At 39.6% G+C, this 22,155-nt stretch overlaps 1 protein-coding gene across 1 annotated transcript; it reads left to right on the top strand.

Moving 5' to 3' along the window:
• The first annotated feature begins 2,726 nt into the window (after positions 1–2,726).
• LOC308111772 (uncharacterized protein) lies at positions 2,727–20,549 on the top strand. Its single transcript, XM_080466795.1, has 15 exons — positions 2,727–3,020; positions 4,764–4,819; positions 7,695–7,855; positions 9,286–9,440; positions 11,630–11,827; positions 12,365–12,457; positions 13,014–13,092; positions 15,794–15,825; positions 15,954–16,032; positions 16,461–17,003; positions 17,133–17,277; positions 18,416–18,741; positions 18,827–18,903; positions 19,623–19,662; positions 19,979–20,549. The coding sequence occupies exons 1-14, from the start codon at positions 2,907–2,909 to the stop codon at positions 19,653–19,655; spliced, it is 2,091 nt and encodes a 696-aa protein (XP_080322921.1). The 5' UTR covers positions 2,727–2,906; the 3' UTR covers positions 19,656–19,662; positions 19,979–20,549.
• The last annotated feature ends 1,606 nt before the right edge of the window (positions 20,550–22,155 follow it).

The following is a 22,155-nucleotide window of genomic DNA, read 5'->3' as shown; positions in this document are numbered from 1 at the left end:
GGGGTGGAACCAGGCTTCAGAAACCGCATCAAACCATCCAAAACAGAACAGAATAAGCCCGAAAGTGAAATAAATCAAGCAGGAATTCAAGCTCATGTTTCACCCACATGATGATTTATTGTTCCAGCTATGAAGAAGTCATTAAAAATAATTTATTTCAACATTAAAAACATGTTAGAAATCAATCAAAATGACAAAGTTCCCACCAAATGATTGACAAATCAAACATCATAAGAGAATAGTGAATATAACACTGGAATTAAAAAAAAAAGTTTTTGTATTCTAAGACTGAATTTTAAAAAAACAACACACTGAAGTTGTTCAAAACTAATGATGAAAAGCTGGTGATACAAAAACAACAAAATGAATAAAATATACAAAGATTTGAGGCGAAAAGAAAACAATCTAATGCAGTTAAATAATATAAAATGAAATGAAAACATAAGAAAATGAAATTTTTCTATGTAAATGAAAAAATCAATTCAAAAAAGTTTCTTATTATTGATGAAAAAGTACAAAGACCCAGGCACGACATCTGAAGTAAAACTTTGAATTGAGGCCACAAGTATTTTGTGATCACGAAAAATTTATTTGTGGCCACAAAATACGATAATGTTGCAATGAAATATTATTTTGTGGGAATGAAATACTATCAGGTGGCCTCAAAATAGTAACTTGTGACCGTGAAATAACATTAGTTCCTACAAAATCTTAATTTGTGACCATGAATTTTTAATTTGAGCGACAATAATATAATAAGGCCAAGAAATGCTATAATGTGGCCATGGTAGGCTACTTCGTGGCCAAAAAATAGCAATGTGAGGCCACAAATGGAAATTTAAAGCCACAAAATAGTAATTTGTAGCCATGAAATAAGAATCTGTGGCCAAAAAAAACAATAATGTTGCAATTGAATACTATTTTGTTGGCATGAAATAATATCAGGTGGCCTCAAAATAGTAATTTGTGACCATGAAATTTGAATTTATGCTACAAAATATTATAGTAAGGCCAAGAAATACTATAATGTGGCCATTATATGCTACTTTGTGGCCACAAAATAGTGACTTGTTGCCATAGAAAAGTAATTTGAGGCCACTACATAGAAATTTTAAGCCACAAAATAGTAGTTTGTGGCAATTAAATAGGAATTTGTTGTCAAAAAATAATAATTTGTGGTTATGAAATAGACGCTTGTGGCGACAAAATACTATTTTATGACCACAAAATAGTTATTAACTAAACATACAACTACATAAAAACACAATAGGCTTCAGTAGTTTGAGTAATTTGTGACTTCCACCCCTGTAAATAGTCATTATGATGAGCTTTTACATTTTCTCTCTCTGACTGTCATTAATCTGCTGTCTTTACTTGTTTTTGGTACTGATAGATATTGAAGTAATATTGAAGTGACTGAGAATCATTTTGGGGGCAGCCAATGTTTTGATTTGAAAAGCCATAAAGTGAAAATATATCCCTCTAATACATTTAACGATATCCAACATGCCATCGTGCCTCCAACATGCCTTCATAAATGAGGCAGAAAGAAGGATTTTTTTCTTTTCTGTAGATCTGAAACACGGTTCTCTGTGATTTCTTCAGGTTTCCAACAAACAGGAGGAGCTTGATTCATTCAGGCTGATTCACACAGTTTCAGTTCCAAGTCTCCTAAACAAGCCGACATAAACACTTTGTTTACACTTTCAGAAGAAACAGAGGGGACACAGCGCTCCATTAACTGGTATTGCTGACGGTGGGGAAGTGGTTTGCCCTCTCACCTCACAGTGAGATAATCCCGGGTTAGACTTTTAACAATTGTCGTCTTTCTGTGTCACGCTGGCACGTTTGTTCGCACATGAAATTCATTCATGGATTGTAGACAGAGAAGGTAAGTTCGGTAAATACAGACCATAAACATGTACACATGTTCTTTATTCCATGCGAGGGGACACACAGGATAAATTTGATATTTGGTTTCGCTCCATACACTAAATTCTGTGCAGGTAAACTGACTTTACCTGTCCTCCAGTTGTACTGCGACTGCTTCAATCACTATTTATTTGAAATTTGGGTCAAAGGTCATGCTCGGGGACCCACAGTGGTGACCCGTCCGCCTGGGGACGAGAACCTGCAAACTTACAATTCCAAAACTGCATCTCTCGCTGGATAAAAGAAACTAGTGGAGCTTCATTCTGACAATTATTCTTACTCCCCCCTCAAAAGAAATGTCTGAATTTATATAAAGTGTAGTATGAACAAATAGAAACTGTGAAATAAGTTAATAAATGTGATCATGGATGCTGGTTATGTATAAAGACGAATCACTTTTCAAATTAGAAGCTTCTGAATATCTATCTATCTATCTATCTATCTATCTATCTATCTGTCTGTCTGTCTGTCTGTCTGTCTGTCTGTCTGTCTGTCTGTCTGTCTGTCTGTCTGTCTGTCTGTCTGTCTGTCTGTCTGTCTGTCTGTCTGTCTGTCTATCTATCTATCTATCTATCTATCTATCTATCTATCTATCTATCTATCTATCTATCTATCTATCTATCTATCTGAGAAACGTAAACAGAGAAATTAAATAAAATGAAATTAAATCTGAAACAAACACTACATGGATCGTTCATGCATAATTATCTGTATCTATAATAATATCTAATATCTTAAAAGTTGTTTTGTGGATTAAAGAAAATAAATCTCCGACATTCATTTGCTCTGGACAGGACGTCCCCGCCGCGTGCGTGAAAACAAACTCCGCCTCCCATGATGCACCTCGGTGGGGGGGCGTCTCCTGCGCACATGGCCGCCGCGTAACGAGCCTGAGCTGAGGTGTGAGTAATATGCGACTTGATATTTGAGTTTTGGAGCGGCGGCTCGTCACACGGACGGTCCGCGGGGACAGCATGGCCTCGGAGGAGCAGGACCAGGACCAGGCGCTGCTGGCGCTGATCTACCAGCATCTCAAGCTCCGCGGCTACCAGAAGGCTGCCCGGGGGCTGGAGAAGCACGTTACTCAGGTGAGCGCGTTACCCTTTAACTCTCCTCTGTACACACATGTTCTCAACATCTTTTTTTTATTTTTATTTTTATTTTTAATGTCACGTTTTATTATAAATTGACATTTTTTAAAGCAGCGTTTTGCTTTGGGCATGCGCATTTACGCATCTTATATAATGACCTGAATTAAATATAAATGGGATTCCAGTGCGTGCAGTGCTTTTTTTTTTTTTTGTTTTTTTTGTCTGGCAGTGTGTGTAAATGTGTGTCTGAGCATGTGTGTGTGTGTGTTCATGCGTGAGGCTCCTCGCTCAGGCCTCCTCCAGGAAAAGAACATTATGTTACAGGAGCTTCATGGTAGTAAAAACCAACCATGCTGCTGCACACACACACACACACACACACACACACACACACACACACACTACAAACCATGCAGTTTTCTTAATTTCAAACGTTTCCATACTCTAACTGTAGAGTTGATTGACTGAACACTTGATCAATTCATTGTTAATTGTCTTATTTTTTTTTTAAATTTATTAATCAAAACTTCATATTTTATGGTTCTTAGTTCTCACATGTGGGGATAGGGATAGAAGTAACTAATTACAAATACTCGCATTACTTCATATTGTGAGATCTGATCGCTACTGGAGGAAGTTAGGTTTTTGTTGACACACGTTGTTTACCATCTGCTTTCTCTGCTTTCTTGTTAGTTTTCTGGTTTTAGTTAAAACTTATCAAGTTGAACCTTTTGAAATGATTTGTAAACATGTGATAATACATATAAAACTCTTATGTCAACGACTTTATCGTCTTGGTCAGGGGTGTCGAGCACAAACAGCCAAATGGGTAAAATAGTGTCGTAATAACCTTATAACTTTTATGGCTTTCTTTGCTGTGGCGCAGAGTATACGTGATGAAAATATCAATATCTACTCAAAAGCCAAACAATTACTAATGATAATGACTGCAATCTCAACATAAAGCCAATTTTAATGAAACCTTCTGGTGCAATATATGGAGAAATGTCCCAAAAAATGGTGCATTATGGGTATTTTTAAAAACTCAGCATGACTTTAAGGGTTAAATTTCTTTTGAGAAGAAATTGTATTGAAACTATAATAAGTTTTAAACTATTTATTTATAAGAACAGATTTTTGAACAGATTTTGTCATGAGTGTAACGGTTGTGAAAGTTACTGACTATATCTAAAGATTTGTCAGACAAAACACTGCAAAAAAAAAATAAAAAATCTTACATCAATACTAATCTGATTACATATTGGAGTCACTTCTCATTCTCATGCAATTCAGTATATATTGGTTCTCGACTGGTCGTCATATTTTAACCAAACCTTCAACATCTTCATGTAAAATGTGGATTTTCATCTTGTTTTTTTTAAATTATTTCTTTCAAATTAAAACTTCACACTGGAGCTGTTCAGGTAAACAGGCACATTTCATGTCACTGATCACATTACCTTTCTCATATTTGTATTTCCCTTCCAGAAATGAGCTTTTTTTTGGGGGTCATTTTGAGCTGAAATGTTTGTTCTGGCATATTGTCTTCCACGTTTTGCCTTCAGATGATTCATATTTGAGAGCTTTAAACTTGCAGCATTCCTGAAGCTGACAGGAAATTGGCTATTTCCCTTTCGGTTTCTCCCTCTGTCTGCATGGTTTTGGTGAAAACGTTCGCGTAAGCTGGAAAACGTGCCGTCAAAGCGTTTCACTTTTCAATTCTCATGTTTTCACTTGCAGGTGGAGACTGCGGATGAAAACTCAAACTTGTCCGAGATCTACACGGGCTGGATGAAGTAAGTCGCTTCGGCGAAGACGCACAGGTTGTGAAACCTGGATATTTCAAGGACTACATGAAGTTTTACTCCATGAGTTTGTGCCGGTTAGGATAGTTGTAGAATTACGGATGAGATTAAAGTTTTAAAAAGGGGCAGAACCACTAACTCAATTTTAGTTAATCTCCTAACCAATGTGTCCAGTGTCAAAAAAAGGACAAATATATGTTTAACTATATTTTTGTCTTGCAGAAAACGATCAAAAATGTACAAAACCATAACGTACAGTACTATAATCCAGTAAGAGTTTTCTAAGACCCGGTTCATTAAAGTTTCACGTTTTGAAAATGATGTAGTTGGCATGTTGGGCCACTAGTGGGTGCTGCTGTTTGTTTTTGTAAATTATTGGTATCTTTATTTTGAACATGTAAAGAAAGTAAACAAGAAGGAAAAAAAAGAACATTTAATTGAATAAGCAAATGTAGAAGAGACGACATATTCTGTCTTCTTTATGTGCTACTCTGGATTTATAGTTGGAAACACAAGCGCAGCGAACAATGCGTTTATAAACATTAACGATGGCGAGTACACAGACTTTCGTATGGACAGACAGACAAGTTGGATTGTTAGTCCAGGTGTGTTTTCACAGAGTTAAGTTTTCAGTAGCTCCAAGCACAGTTGTTGTGTAAACGGACACAAAACGCAGTGAAAGTTTGTCCTTTTCACTTGAAAACGTCGTTTTAAACGATGTCTAAGTGGTCGACTGGCCTCTCTTTTGAAGGTTGGGGGACGGGGACGACTTTCTCTTACATGTTTTTATTTTTTCATTTGTGACAGTAAAATATTATAGAATATTACCAAAGATTATTGTCATCCTGAACATTTTATTAGCGCTGGATGGTAAAGCCCGGTCTGAGCTGAGGACTGTGAACACTCGGCCTGTCTTCACACACAGGATGTGACCAGCACTCTGTGTGTGTGTGTGTGTGTGTGTGTGTGTGTGTGTGTGTGTGTGTGTGTGTGTGTGTGTGTGTGTGTGTGTGTGTGTGTGTGTGTGTGTGTGTGTGTGTGTGTGTGTGTGTGTGTGTGTGTGTGTGTTTTCTGCCTGGCCTCGTGCCCAGTGCATTCTGGGATTGGCCTCAAATCCCTGGCGGGGCTCTGACGAGGATTAAACGGGCAGCTAATAAAGAGCCGAACGAGACGAATGACATCAGCTCACTTCTCTGTTTTCCCGCAGCGAGTCTGAAGTGAAATTAATCCAAAGTCGTCATTCAGGAATCATTAGAAATCTTTCTATTTCCACGTGTCGGGTAATTAAGCCACGTTTCCCTGTCGGGTTCATTTCATTTGTTCATCGCACTGATCCAACTTTATCCACCAGAGGTGCAGGAAATACCAGTTACATTCACACCGACCTCCTGATATTTGGGAATAAAAAACTCTTGGGAGGAAAATCAACATGAAGGATACGATATACCTTTTATTTATTTCACGGTGGAGAAATGTAGCTGCAGTATATACACACATACTAAACAGTGCAGGTCCAGATATAGAAATAGAATTAATTAAGGTATTATTAAACAGTTACAAAGTGCTTTTACATTAAAACCACAATAAAATTTACAACAATAAAATACAGATCATAAAAAAGTACAGTTCAGAACAAAAAACAAAAACATCAAATACAATTTAATTTATTTATATATACAGAAATCGACAGAAGCCAGGATTTGTTTGAGACATAAACATCAGGAAATGTCTTCACTCCCAAAAAAATGTCAAGATTTATCTCTACGATGAACCTGCAGATGATTACAAATCATTATTATTTATACCCACTGTGTGACAAGATTGCAGTATTAGTTTGTCATTCATGCCGTGATGCTCCAACAGTTAACAAAATAACTGATGTTAAAAGTCGTATAGCATTTAAATTCACTCAAATAAAAAGCTTTATTAAATGACATTAAATGTAATTTTAGGAGAAACTGGGTGAAAAAAGTAATATAATTATAAACAAATTATTAAAAAACATGATGGAGTTGATCTTTTTATCAAATTCTGTCATTTGACTTCATCAAAAGGCCAAATGTGTCTCTGAACCAATATAACATCATTATGTTCTATCACATTTATCTCAAACTCATTTTCATATTTCCCAGCTGCAAACGTCGCCTCACTTTCATTTCTTCTTCATATTGTGTGATAATAAAATCAATAGCTCGCTTTGACAAATCAACATATTTATCTGCTCAGTGCTGGAACGCGTCGCTTTCTCATTTCTTTTTCAATCTGCAACAAATGGAAGGAAAAGAGAACCAAACGCATCAATTTGAGGAGTAAAACATTCATGTGGATTTCCAGTTTTTCTTTATTAATACAACAGATGTCAACTAAAAAAAACTACGGTCTACATTTAGCCATTGAACCAAATCAAAGTTGTAGGTTATCTGACATTAATGGAATTAAATATGTATATTTAAGAACATTTTGTGAGTGATTTTGAAAGGATTAATGGGAATTGTTAGTAAAAAAGACGTTATAGGCCTATTTTTATAACAAAGAGTTCTCCGGACCATTCAAGATGCAAGGGAATTCAAATTATTTGACAAGAATTTGGGGATAAATTAAAATTATGTTTGAAAACAAAGAGAAAGGCAAGAATTGTTATAAATCTTTATGGTTAAAAAATGGAAAAGTTAAAAACAAAGCAGAAAAGATAAAAATTGTATATTAAAAGCAAAATGATAAGCATTCATAACAAATATCTACAGCTATAGAGAACATATTCTATTATTTGGAACAAAATATGATTAAATAGAATTATCTGAACTTATAGGAAAATTGCGATTGTCGTTATCGTCGACGTAGAAACTAACCTGTTCGCCCATTTCAGGCTGTGTTCGCTGGCAAAGGACGCCAAGCAGGAGCTGGAAGATTCCTGCGACGTGAAGAAAAACATCATCAAAGCGGAGACGACCACCAGCGAGGACGAGGAGGGTCCGAACGCCACCAAGTCCAACGGAGAGCAGGAAGCGGACGCCAAGCCTCCACCGGGTACGTTTCAGCCAAGAGTTCTCGCCTTTTCAATTATTTACTTTCTCTGCATCACATTGGTGTCGACTTGTCGAAGGTAAAACTTCGCCAACGAAAGTTGGGCAGAGAAGGTTGTTTTCGTCTGCGTGTATCAATGTATTGGTTTGCATTAGGGCCAGGCAAAAAAAAAAAAAGATTTTAATTGATTTATGGAATTTGTTGCTAAAAACGATTTATATTTTGCAAATTCCGCCTCAGTTTTTTGGCATTTTTTGCATTCCGTTCTACCATTTCTTGTGGGTTTCCATAGTTGCTGTTGCACTTTTGCTAAAATTTGTTGAATGACGAAGCCTCGTTTACTTTTTATTTTGTGATTGTTTATATGCATTTGAACTCTGAGGACAATCGCAGCAATGATTTGCACTTTTGACAATATATCTGATGTCTGCAGTAAGTTTTAAGTGCATTGAGAAAAGAAATTGAAGCGAAACTCAAGTCTTTCTTTTAAAAAAAATCCTAGATTTTTTTATAATTTTTTTAGGCCAATTGGCCGTGCCGTTTTAACTTTTCAACTGCACAGCTTATTTCTCGCCTGCAGTGGTTTCAGAAATACATTTCTCTGAACTGTTTCAGTAATAAAAGAGAGTTTTTGTCCGTTTTTAATTACAGGAGCTGACAGCTTTGAGTGATGCGTTCAGGGGCATCACGTAAATCCGCCCTCAAACATTTTAAGGAGCTGCGGCGCTCGTACATTAGCGAGGTTACAAGCTAAATATGATTAAAATATGACCGATGGTCATTAGCGAGCTGGAACATGCATGCGCAGCACACGGCAGAGCCGAAGTTTCGTCCAGGACGGTTGGCACAGCCCAAACAAATTTCTTCGGCCAGAAGGAGCTGGAAGAAGGAAATGATGTCATTTTGTTTGGCAGGACCCCAAAGTGCTGAACTTTCTTGTTGTTCTTATGGAGGATGAATCGGCTTTTACTCTTTGCTTTTGCTCGCGTCCTGCCAACACAGCAATGGTAGAAAGCAGGACTCTAAATCAGGTTGAACTTTTTAGATCAGCTGCCATTGTGGCTGGTAGTTTTTTGAAGTTATAAGCCAACCAGTATTTCCACCAGCCATTTCTATTTTCTTGAGGAAAAAAAAAAAAGAAACCAGATTGTAAATGCCACGGAGTGCATGTAATCATTTAACCTGCATTTTGTCATAAAGTTTATTATTACATAATGAGTGGAAAATGTACACGTATACCAGAATTAAAAGTTCAAATTGCATAACTGGGACAGTTTTTCTAGTTGATAGATCCCAGAAGTAATCTATTACTGTTACTACTCGATTGAGTCTGTCTAAAGCTCCTGCTTGAAGTTGTTTCCATCCTTCACAAACATTAGAGTTTGTTGTTATTTGAGTATTTTCTGACGCGAGTCTCGACCCTCCTCCCGTAGAGTCCGGGGCTGATGTGCCGAAGTCTGACGAGAGCGAGCAGCTGCCGGACGCCACCGGTAAAACACCGACGATGAGCCCGGACGGCGCAAAGCCAGACTCCTCCTCCGACTGCGTGGCGGATCAAGAAGATGAAGAAGAAGTCGCGGAGAAAGAGGTGGGCGTCTCGCGTCGCGTCATGAACGGGTCGAGGCGTTTGAGTCATGAGGCGGCGTTTTAAAATCCGGAAAACATTTATTTGTTTTTTTAACACGGGTCCCAGAGTGGGGAAATTCTAAAAACCCCAGTTCGCCTTTGAGGTGTGGACGGCAAAGACGGTCCTCTGTGGATGATCCTCTCCACCGCGGTCCATGATGTCATCTAATAACCACAACAATGGCGGCCTACATGCCAGAAGCTCCTGAGGCTAGCCAGAGGAGGAGCAGCATCATAGACCTATATAACTCAGACTTATTTTTGAAGTCTATGAGCAGGAGTCTACTTCTGAAGTTCTATGTGCTCTGTGTCTTCTTCTGCGTTTTTGGTATATTTGGTGAGTCACAGCACCCCTAAAGGCCTGGCATATGTACTACATGCCCTTCGGCCTTGTGTTGAGTTATTTATTTTTTTTTTTGAGAATGCCGGGAGAAAAAAGATCGTTTTGTCTCATGTGGACAAGGCCTGAATCGGATTCACTCCCACACCTTTTTATTCCTGTGAACAGCATGCAGATCGGTGCAGCGGTTGGCCACCGCTGCCCCTGGATGAGCTCGGCACTGCAACACGTTTCCATCGTCTGAAAGTAGAAATGAGCTCCTTCCTTCCAGTTCAACCAGGATGACACCGTCACTCTTAGAGAAACTCCTCCTTATGTTAAACATTATAAAAATACGTTTTGCCTGTTCAATCAGGAGTCGAACAAAATGTCGAAAAGGACGTAACCAGTCAGTAGTTGCAGGAAGAGGAAGCTGCTTTATAAACACTCACACATAGCTGTTGTCCAGTCGGTGTAATAATGTGCGGATGGACGGACAGTAGCTGCAGTGTTATTGTACGCTGCTCACACACACATCCACTTGTCTCTGTGTATCAATCTCCTCTCTCTCTCTCTTTTGTGTCGGCCCGTTGATGCATTAGTTATTGCCATTTCTCCGGAGCCTGTGGACATGTGACAGGTCTATAATCTCCCGAGAGCGTTTGAAAGCTTCGCCGTCTTTCTGTCTGACCGCCGTGGAGCTTTTGTTCGTCGAGTCTTTCCTTCCCTGCGAAGAGCAGGACGGCAACAAGTGGATTCATGGCTTCAGTTACGATATTTAGGTTGATAAAACAACTGCATGTTAAATAGGAAGGACAAACGGACAGAGGTAGAGAACTTCTGCTTGGAAGTACAACACACTGTCGTTCCCCCCCGCAGGGAAATTCCTTTTGAGCAGGTGCAACTAGTAGAATCCTGCATTTCTCCTTCCACTTTTAGTGGACAAGTGGCCATATGTCCAAACGTTCAGCCTTTTTCTGACTCGACTGTGATTGAAAGTTGAAAAAGGAATTCTCTTGATGCAAAAACTTTAAAAATGATAAGTACTTTGTATGATTTTCCACAAAACGTTAGTTTTAATCGTATGTCCAATTCATCTTGTTTGTCACATTCAGAATACTTGGACTGCTGATATTTTATATTCTGGGCATAATGTCTGTAAATTCTGTTCAGGTTCGCACTTTTTATTTCTATAGTCATAAATAACATATAACAATGTTTAATTCTACTGAAAGTCACACCGTTTAGAAAAAAAACAAAAGCCCTGAAATCATCTTCAATCACTTTTTCGGGTTGTTAATAAGTATTTTGAAGGATGAAATAAGTGTCAATTAAATGGTTAAAAAACAGGAGAAATCAAAGCACACACAGTATCTAACTAACAGGTTTCCATCAATAAGAAACCTTTAATCGATATAATACTCACACACACACACACACACACACACACACACACACACACACACACACACACACACACACACACACACACACACACACACACACACACACACGCCCCTCCATTTGGTATTGGGAGACTCCCAGCAATCTTTCCCATTTTCCAGTTACTCATGAATACACAATTATGTGTAACTGGCAAAATGGGAAAGATTTCAATAAACCAAACCTAAAGGACATGTTGTCACTGTGTGTGTCTAGTTGAGGATTTTAAAAATCAAAACCAAACTAAAACAATGATTAGAAAATTAAAAAGTCTAATAGAATTTAAAGTGTCTGTGTGAATACAAAGGCCACAGCAAGTTACTGCCTTTATATAGTCACAAACAAATGTTGTGTTTCCTTCTAACGGTCAGCTTCTACGTACTTCCCAGTCCTCTGAAGTGTCTGCCGAGGCCTCGACCGTGGAGGAGAAGGAGGAGGAACGCTCCGGCTCGGCCACTCCAGAAGACGAAGAGCCGGCCGAGCCCGCCGAGCCCGCTGAGCTCCCCCCGGATCAGGCTGAGGCCGACGAGCCGGCAGACGATCCAGCCGAGGTGGAAGAAGGAGCAGGCGGACAGACGATGGAGCCGGTCAGTGAAGCTGTTGACGTGAAGAAAAGCTCAGTAATCATTAAGTCCTACGCCGTGTGTGTTCTCGTTTTTACATCACGATGTTTGTTGATATAGGGTTAATATATTAGGCATTATTTAATTTCATACCAAACTGTGTGCTTTTATAATCTTCATGCTGCAGCTGGAGTTTTGATTTTAAAGTGTGATTCGGCCTTTTGAAGTGCCTCATGGTTAACTTTATACATTTTTAAGACTGTTTATTTCCTACTATTCCCGAGTGCTGCAGCGAACAGTGACTTAGGCCTCGTTTACGGAACGTTTTCAAGTGAAGACTTTCAGAAAAGCAGCGTTTTCCTCTGTTTCACATCCATATAGGACGTAAATGTCGGCCTTAACAATCAGCACTGGAAGCAGAAGAAGTTCATTGACTTTGAACTGCGAGAAATTATTTTACTTCCAATTCCAAATCAACAGATATTGAACGTATTGCATGATATTGTGCCGCCCTACTTCCTCATGCAGCTCCGGTCTTCTCTCTGTACTTTGTCTCTGTAGGAGCTGCAAGCTGCCGCCCACCCCTCGGACGTCACCGATGAAGCTGCAGAAGAGCCGGAAGAAGTCGAGGACAGTGAGGAAACGTCCGGAGAGGTGCGGCAAGGCTTGATTTTTATTGATAAATATACACCGATCAGCACTTTGAGATTCACACTCACTTAAAAGGAAAGAGAAGAAGCCGTAAAGGAAATGTTTTTATATATGGTTAAGGTGTGAACAGGCATATTGGGAAGGGGAGCGCTGTCTGAATGAATGGATATGAATGCAAACTTGAAATCTTGTGTTTATATATACATATATATGTATAACTTCTATATTAGATAACAGTCTGTTATATTTACATATATAATACTAACTATTCTTAATGCAGAAAGATAATTAGAAAATATAACTATTAAATATTGGAGACGGTAGGATTTGATAAGTTTGCTTCTTCCTTTCCCTTTTCAGGCATGTTGATCAGAGATATGAGGTGTGTGTGTATGTTAATAAGTATGTGTGGGTATAAATAAACATAGATTACATATGTTCATAAGCTATAATTTAATTATCATCAAATGATTGAAATGTCACAAGCCTGAAATGAATGAATTAAAAAAAAATAAAAATAAATCTCTCTCGCCTGCTGACCTCTCGGTTTCCCCCGCAGGAGTCCGGCCTCGCTGTCGACTTGACGGCCGAGGAGACCAACAAGCAAGAGGCGGAGCCAGAAGCCCCGCCCCCTGCAGGTAAGACCAGCCAATAGCGGTGTTTGTTCCTTCACCTGTTATGTGTGGCATGTTTCCCGTCTGTTTCTCACCGCGCCGACAAGACTCACGAGGTGTTGTGAAGAGACTTCAGAGTCGCAGTCTGCCGTCCATTACAGCCACCGCAGCTGCTGACGACCCCCCACCCCCACCCCCCACTTATTTATTTATTTTTTTCATTTCTGAAAATCCACACAGCAATAACGCATCACAATCACTCAGCATCTGGTGTCCAGGTTTGTTTCTGAGGCTGCAACAGACTTTTAAAGCGATCGCCCCACAACTTGCACAGACCAAACAAAGCCTGAGTAACTTTAAAATGTGGAACAGGAGTTTGTCATTATCTCCTTACCGCTTGTTGAAGGACTTGTTTGCAGAATGAGCCGTTAAGATTCATTTCCTTTATACCTTTTCCACCAGAATTTATGTATATTCTGCTTTGTTTATTATAACATTGATGAAGCTGACAATACATTTAATTTATTAAAAAGAAAAAAATCAATTGAATTAAATTATGTCATCATTAGAAAAGCATCTTTTGACAATATGGGTTTTGGTGTCTACGAATATATTTTTTTTACACACACACACACACACACACACACACACACACACACACACACACACACACACACACACACACACACACACACACACACACACACACACACACACACACACACACACACACACACACACACACACACACACACACACACACACACACACACACACACACACACACACACACACACACACACACACACACACACACGACCTGAAAAAAAGAAGCATTTTCTCCAATTTGATATTTTTCTTTTCTTACTTGATGCTTCGGTTGATTTGACCTCAAAGTCTTTCCTGAAAGAGACTTTCAGGCGAAGCCGCAGCTCTGAACGCTTCCAAGAACTTCGTATACGCCTCCGTTTTATAAATGTATTTTCTCTTCGCTCACCTTTCCTTTCCCCGAAGAAGCTGAAGACAAAGTGCCGTTCGTTCTACCTGCCGGCTCTTGGATTTGAACGCCAGAGCTGGTAAAGCGTCAGAGCGACGGCTGCGTCAGCGCCGACAGGCCCGATCACCCCAGTTTCTCGCCGCGTCACTCCACTCCTCACAACCACTTTCCTAAAGCTTGTCGGCGCTCGTTAAGAGAGAAAAAAAAAAACCGACGAGTCGTCACGTAGAGCGCGCTCACCTCGTGCCGGGGGAAGTTTTGACTTGTCAGACACAGATTGAAGTAATCACAGGAGAAACGCACAGCAGACACGACGAGGACGATCAAGTCCCTGCAGAGACGGAAATATTTAAACAGAGATTAACAGTTTCAAGGCTGCGTCATATAAAGTGGAGATATTGAGCAAAAAGATATTGATGGTTTTTGAATTTTATGTTTAGGATGTATTATGAAGGCAAAATCTTATGTTAATGAACTAAAACCCAAATAAAGAGAAAAGAAAAAGTACATTTTCTTTTCTCTTTATTTGGGTTTTAGTTCATTAACATAAGATTTTGCCTTCATTATACACCCTAAACTGTGTAGATAATACAGAGAGGAATTATTGGTCCTTCCACTATTTCCATAATAAGCCAATATTTTAATACAACGTAAGAACTAAACTAAACAGGAATGCTTGGGTGCACCTTTGTGATATTAAAGAAAGGAACACATTAAAAAGGGGAAGAATATGAGAGAAGAGACGTATAACTTTAAAGATAAAATATGGTCGCACATGATCCGTCTTCCCCATCTTTTCAAAAACCCACTTTGTTGCAGTCTTACGGCAAATGTTTTTCCTCCAGGCAGCACCAAGGATGTGAAATAGCGTTTTATCGTTAGAGTAGAAGTTATCTGGTGGCAGAGCCAATAGATAATGAGAGCCAAACTCAAATGTCAGAAATGTATATATATATTTTTTTTGCTAAATCTGACGGACCTCCTGTCAAAAGGGAAACAAAACAGAACAGGAACTTTTTGGGGATAATGTGGTTTGATAAAATGGAATTATTTCACTCCCTCCTTTATTTTTCTCCTTTTTTTTCCCCCCGAACAGCTTCAATTATTAAATTACCAGTCATTTCTTCATATAAGCGCTATCCAACTCTGCCGCTTAAACAATGACTCGGCTGATTTTGGGATTTTTACACGTTAATGAGCTTCATGCCGCAAATACATGGGTGATGCGTTCAGGTGCATCACGTAACTCTGACCGGTCTTTTTTATTTATTTATTTTTTATTTTTATTTTGTGAGTGCGGCTCATTACACCCGCCAAGGACGTGATCAAATCATCGGCGTATATTTGTTTGTATGTCTGTTAGCAAGATTACGTCAAAACGACATCACGCATTTTAAAAAAAAATTTCTCCACAGAAAGAGGAGGCCATGGAAGACTCCATTAAATTTTGGAATTTTGATCTGGATTTCATTTTATAGACTTTTAAGGATTACGTCAAAGCTGCATGACAAATTTTGTAGACGTCAAATCTGATTGCTCATTAGTCCATGAATTATGGTAATCTGCTTCTGTCGCGGCTTGTTGTTTTCCTTTAGAGCTCGATGCTCTGTGGTCATTTGTGAAACTTATTTGCATTATTGTCCTCTTTATGCATCTTATTTAAACTTTTTTTTTTTTTTTATGTTTTTATTTGGGAATTGTTCAAATGTTCCACTCTTGTCTTTTCAGACGACGGAAACGAGAAGGAGGAGAAATCTGAGGTACATTTTACCGTCGCTGATCGTCTCTTGTCTTTCACTTCTTTGGCATTTTCATTCATATCATTCTATCATTTCCTTGTGTGTGTGTGTGTGTGTGTGTTGCGTCACTGTCTCGTCTGCTCACCCAGAAAACACAGAGCGGCGACGAGTCGGAGACGAGCCCGCCGGACGGAGGCGACGCCGTCGAGCCCACACACACTCACACCGGTAACAAGCCTCATCCGTCTGTTGATTCCATTCATGCCTTCCAAACACACTCCCTGCTGCAGGAGGCGTCACCATGTTGGACGTGACGCTCCCCGAAGCTGCTTTGAGCCGTTCCAACGGGAAACTACAAAGCTGAGCTGCGATGGCGCCTGCAGCCGCTCTGTGAAGCTGGCGACTCCCTCTGGAGTCGTCATTAGTGGAGAAAGCGTTCTGCACTCCCCGAAAAAGGAAAAGGGAGCTGTGCAGTGTGTTTTTTTTTTTTTTTTTTTTTTACATCACTCCGGTGTGAACTTACCTGTGTTTGTGTGAAAGTGAGAATCCCACAGCGGGTTCCGTTTGGTGCTTCTCTGCTAACGAGGCAGAAAGGAAATGTCAGGGGACATGTTTTATATTGAGTCACGCCGTGTGTTTTCCCGGTTGTCTCCTAGGTGCGGGAGAAGACCAAGACGTGTCCATCGTCCCCAGCATCCAAGTGGAGGACGACAAAGAGGAAGCCGAGGAGGTGGAGGAGGTGGAGGAGGCCTCCATAACGCCCAAGAAGAAGAGGAAGAAGGGCAAAAAGCTTCAGGACGCCCCCGCAGGAGACACGAGTGTCGATTCTGTCACCGAGACTCCTCTCAGCAGCAAGTCTGCCAAGAAGAAGAGGAGGCAGAGGGAGGAGGAGGAGGTGGAGGTCGAGGAAGTGAAGGAGGTGGAGGAAGTGTCTCCTCTCGCCACCCCAGAAAAAAAGAAAAAGCCCAAAAAGAGGAAAATAGAGTTAGTTGAAGAGGAAACTCCACTCCCTCCTGTGGAAAATAGTATCGTGGAGGAAGAGGAGGAGGAGGAGGTGGAGGCAGGAGGAGCAGCGGAGGACAAAAAGAAGAAGAAGAAGAAAAAGAGGAAAAGGAAACAAAGTGTGGGAGAAGAGGTGCAGTCTGAGGACAAACCAGCAGGGGGCGATGTTGACACGGAGGAGAAAGAGCCTGTCCCAGGTAGAGAGAGAGCGAGAGAGAGAGAGAGAGAGAGAGAGAGGAATCATCTGGTGGATTTCCTCAGTGATAAAAAGCAACATTTCAGTAACCTGCTTATTAACAACTTTTTTTTTTTTCTCTCTCTCAAAGATGGAAACTCCTCTGTGAAAAAGAAAAAACGTCCGAGGAAGAAGCTCAACCTGAAGAAGAGATTACAGCAGAGGAAGGAGGAGATGATGATGGCGACGATGAGGAAGACAAAAAGCAGCAAGCTGGCTGCCGCGGGGAAAAAGAAGTCGGTGTCGTATTGATTTCAGTTGGACTCTGAAATGTTTTATTGTCATTTCACTTTGCTGAAGTGACACCGAGTGGCTCCAGTCTGCTTCCACATCTCAACATAGTCCATTAAAAAAAAAAAAAGTTTGAGGAAAGTCATAAACAGGCAAAAGAATGTTAAAATAGAAAATCTCTAAAAGTAAAGATTGCGTTAAAATATGATCCGAGTACGAACAAACACTTATAATATCATAGCGTTGCAAGAAAATGTAATATTATCAACTTTAACTTTTTGAAATGTTATATTCTGAAAGATTAAATTATGTGTATTTCAGTGTTAACTGCACGACACAGCAGGTGAACAGACAGGAAGTCTTTAGGGAAACAACTAAAAGTGGCGACTTATTGTAACTTGAGTTTTTTTTAGTAAATACAACACAAATTAAACGTTTCATTGTAAGTTGAAAGAATTATTAGTTTCAAGTTGAGACAATATAAAATTTCAAGTAAGCTCAACTTACAATTGCAATTTTAAGTTTTCAGACGAACTCAAATTAAAACTTAAAAGATCAAGTTTAGTTGCCAAACCTAAAAAAAATTGTTTTTAAATTTTTTTTAATCAACAATATCTTCAGATAAGCACTTAGAACAGCTGCTAATTCAATTTTCTGACTCGATCTACACACTTGGACTAAACTAAACGTACTTCCAGGGTCTCAATATTGGTAAATATTACTGTCTGTCTATTACTGTTTTTATTTATGATCACTGGTGTCATGTCACACAGCTCTATTACAAACAATCCTCAATATTTATGGTCATTTAAAGCAGCAAACTAAACAAGGCTCACATAGTTTCTCTTTCCATTGAGAAATTCAGTGTTTCAGTTTCCACCATGTCTGCTGGTATTAACTGTGTAAATCCCAGCATTTTTTGCCTATTTAGAAATTAAAAGCTGAAAAAAAAAAAACATTTAAAACTTCATTTATTATGTTAATAAATCTCTTGATAATTGATTTCTGAAGCCATCGAACAGGTTTCGGTTCTATTACTTTTATTTCTAATGGGTTTGCGGTGATACGATATTCTAAATGGGGGAAAAAGTCAAACGTGGAGTCTGATGTTCAACTAAATTTAAAAACCGGTAACTTTTTCAGGCCAAAGGAGTCGGAGGAGACGCCCCAATCAAAACCACCCAAAAGGCTCCAGTCTGACCCGGCGGCGGAGGACGAAACACCAAAGAAGAAGAAGATGAAAGTCAAAGTGCAGCCGGAGCAGGAGGAGAATTCGTCCAAGGAGAACCGGCCTCCTCCCAAGAAGAGGAACAAGACGCAGGTGGAGGCGGGTCAGAGCGCCGCGCTCCTCCAGACAGATTCCTCCACCAACCAGGAGAAGAAGAAGAAGAAGAAAAAGAAGAAGAACCCGAAGGGTGAAACTTCACCTCCGGTCGTCGTGGTCCAGGACGAACCCGCCCAGAAAAAGAGTGAGACTTCATTTGGGTTTTTTTTTAGGGATTTTCAGATTAAGAGGTGTAACTGTTTCTTAAATACGACTTTTGATTTTTACAGAGAAAAACAGTTTGAAGAAGAAACGGGAAGAAACTGAAGCTGCCGCGGAGGCGCACACTCCTCCACCGGTCACTGTGGTAAGAAACATAAACTCGCCTTTTATTTTAACTCAGAATTCTGAAGAAAAAAATTAATAAAATTAATTCGGACTTTGTATTTTTTTTTTGCAATCTTGGGTCCGGTGTGTTCGTCCAGTTTGTCAAAATGAAAACTGAATTATAGAATCACACAGGAAAGAAACGACACCAAGCATCCAAGTGAAACGGCTTTAAATAGTGAAATATAACGGTAAAATAAAACAAGTAGTCTAAACGGAAAATTGACATCAAACCAAAGGACAATTAATTTTATTATATATATATATATTTTTTTTAAAAAGGGTTTAAAAGTGTAAATTTAACCAAGAACATGCTCTTTTGAGAATTTATAGCTAAAATATAAACTGTAAAAAAACAAACTAAAACAAGAAATACATAACAGTGTTTTTATGCTGTATTTACCAGAGATTGCTGTGATTTTCATTCAATATCTAAACTTCCCTGAAACCACAGGCGTAATCGATGTTGAACCTCGTTATCAGATCTTGAATTCTGTGGTTTTTATAGTTTGAGAAATAAATTAGTTCCCAAAACATGCTCACTTAACCAATTCACTGTTGAAGAACTTCTGCTTTGTATTCTTCGAACGTGTTTGGAGTCTCTTCTCATCTATGTGAACGTGACAATGTGCTGTTTTTAACACGTATCCTGCATTTCATCGGATTTCAAAGGGATGAACAATTTTCTTGCATTTCCAGAAAAAGAAAAAGTCATCTAAGAAGATAAACTGAAATGTTGGTGAGTGTCTTCAAAGTTTTTTTTTTTTTTTTATTAAATTTTTTTTCTAGAAACAAACTGACCCCTGCTTTCTCGGTGGGTTCTGGGAGGCAGCGGAGTATTTTCTGTGTGGACTGAAGCGTTAGTTCAGCTTTCAGCGGCCCGTTCACGGGTCATCTCACCTGCCATTAAAAAGCATTTTCTGAGATGTTCCGAAGTCCCCCCCCCCCCCCCCCCCCCCCCAAGGGAGTTGCTTTTCAAAAACTGTTCACAATAAAAGCCCGAGAAAACATCACTGATGGAGTCGATTAACAAGCATCTCTCGTTTTTTTTTTAGCGGAAGATGTTTGGACGTCGGAACCGAACGCTCCATAATAACTCGGTGCCTTCTCACCTGGAGGGAAGGACTTCCTTCTGTTCTTCACTCAAACTGTCTTTGTAATGTTTTCTGTCACTTCTATCTGTATTTTTTAAGTTTTTTTTTTTATTTTCCTCGTACTGTGAAAAACCTCACCTGTTAACGGCTTCTTTACGCTTTAAAACTCCTTCAGCAGATTTAAACGTGCAGCTTTTGGGAACAACAGACCTGATCTGGGAGAATTTGTTACTGGAAAAAGAAAGAAAGAAAAAAAAAAAACCCCAGTGCAGAAATGTTTGCTTCGTCTAAACTGCCCTCTGAATCTGAAGATTTCATCGATGTTTCTGTCTCGTTGGGAGTCGATCCATTGCGAGTATTTTTTTTGACAAACCGTGGGGGGGAGGGGGAGGGGGAGGGGGGGGGGACTCTGCTTCTCTTAGCTTTAGTCAGCATCGACGTTTAAGGGAACAAACTGTGAATCTTTTTCTAAATCCTGAGTGTTTTTTTTTCCGTTGTTGATAAACTTATTCAATAAACATTTTTCCAACTCATTTCTTCGTGTCCCAATATTTCCTCGGTTAATTGGAACTTGGAAGTGGGGCCTCTGCGTCTGACTGTGTTTGAGCAGCTTCACTGAACATTTATATCTATTTTTATTTATTTTTTTTGTAATCCTTTCTGTCATGAACCAACTTCCTGAGCTCGGAACACAAATAACAAACCGGCTGTTTCCATGTATGTAGAAGCTGCATTTCATCATGTGGAAATCAAACCTCCTCGTCACACAAAAAAATACTTTGAATTGGTGTTAAAACTCATCGAACGTAAACGTCCATTGGGAGGACAAACACTTGATAAACCGAAGACGTCCCAAACACTCCTGATTTGGTTGGTGTGAGTCCGTGCAGGTCCGTGTTCTTTAAAAGCGGCGCCACGGCGACTCGGGAGGCCTCGAACGTTATATTGACGTCTCTTTTTTAACCACAGCCGTGAGGAGCGACGCTCGGTGAATGACACCAGCAGACGAGATGTACTTGACTGTGATTGCACATAATTACAGCACTGATGCAGCAGCTGCATGCGGCCGGCAGCGTCTAAGTGGCCATAATGACATCTGTGGCAATCATGTACAGTTTTTGTTTTTTTGTTGTTTTAATTTTTCCTTTATGGCAACGAGCTGGAGGACAAAAGTTTTTTTTTTTTTAGAGACGTCACACTCGAGTACAAAGACTTGTTTTGAACTTTTGCTTAAAGTTGAATTCAACCCTTAAAGTCTTTTAATAGACGCCCTGCTTCCTAATCTGCATTGACTAATATTTCTTGATTCAGGTCAAGTTGAGTTTTAAACTGCACTTTAAATAAGTGCAGTTTTTCCATTTTATTTCTTTTTTTTTTTTTTCTTCCTCTAAACCATGAAAGCCTCTCCACTCCGAATAGCCATGGATTGGATATGTGATTAGTTTTGAGTCATTTGACAACACTATAGAAGAATTTCTCTCCCCACAGTGAATGGAGTGCTCGTCTTGTGTGAAGTATGCCGAGCTCCATTAAAGTGTAAATCTGTGTAATCTAACAATCATTTCTCCTCTCTGAGACAAATGAGATTATCTGCACGTGCAGAGTCGCAATTCCGCCTGATTACATCGAGGGAAGAGATCGAGACGGAGCCGAAACGTCGACGCTTGAACCCGACGCAGTCCAACACGTTGATCTTACATCGGCGCTGAAGGACAAACGCATTAACAAAGTTTTTTTGATTTATTTTTTATTTTTTTTGATTTGTGTAACCATCCCCCGAGGTGAAGTTGGTTTCTGAGAACAAGGGAACTCCCGCTGTACCGTCCAGGTAATAAAACACATAATGAACCTTTTACCTGAAGCACGCTGCAGCACAATGGAGGCAGGGACACGCTGTGTGGGTTGCTCGCCACTTATTCTCCACAGCTATTGTGGCTATTTAGTAAGTGGCACTCTACTGACAGAAAAACACGTTGCGTAAGAAGAGATCCGAGGGGATTCTTTGTTTAAGGTGTGTGAAAGGCAATTATAGAAAAGCAGCTGCAGGCCTCATGAAGGTAAGCTGGAAACAATCCTCATGAGTCCCTACACATTGGCTTCGCTGTCGGTGTCGTCTGAGGTTTTCGGTTTTGCTTGTT

This window comes from Lipophrys pholis, assembly GCF_963383615.2.
Source record: "Lipophrys pholis genome assembly, chromosome: 1".
NCBI lineage: Eukaryota > Metazoa > Chordata > Actinopteri > Blenniiformes > Blenniidae > Lipophrys > Lipophrys pholis.
Note: the sequence above shows the minus strand (reverse complement) of the source record. Positions and strands in the feature narration are given on the sequence as shown.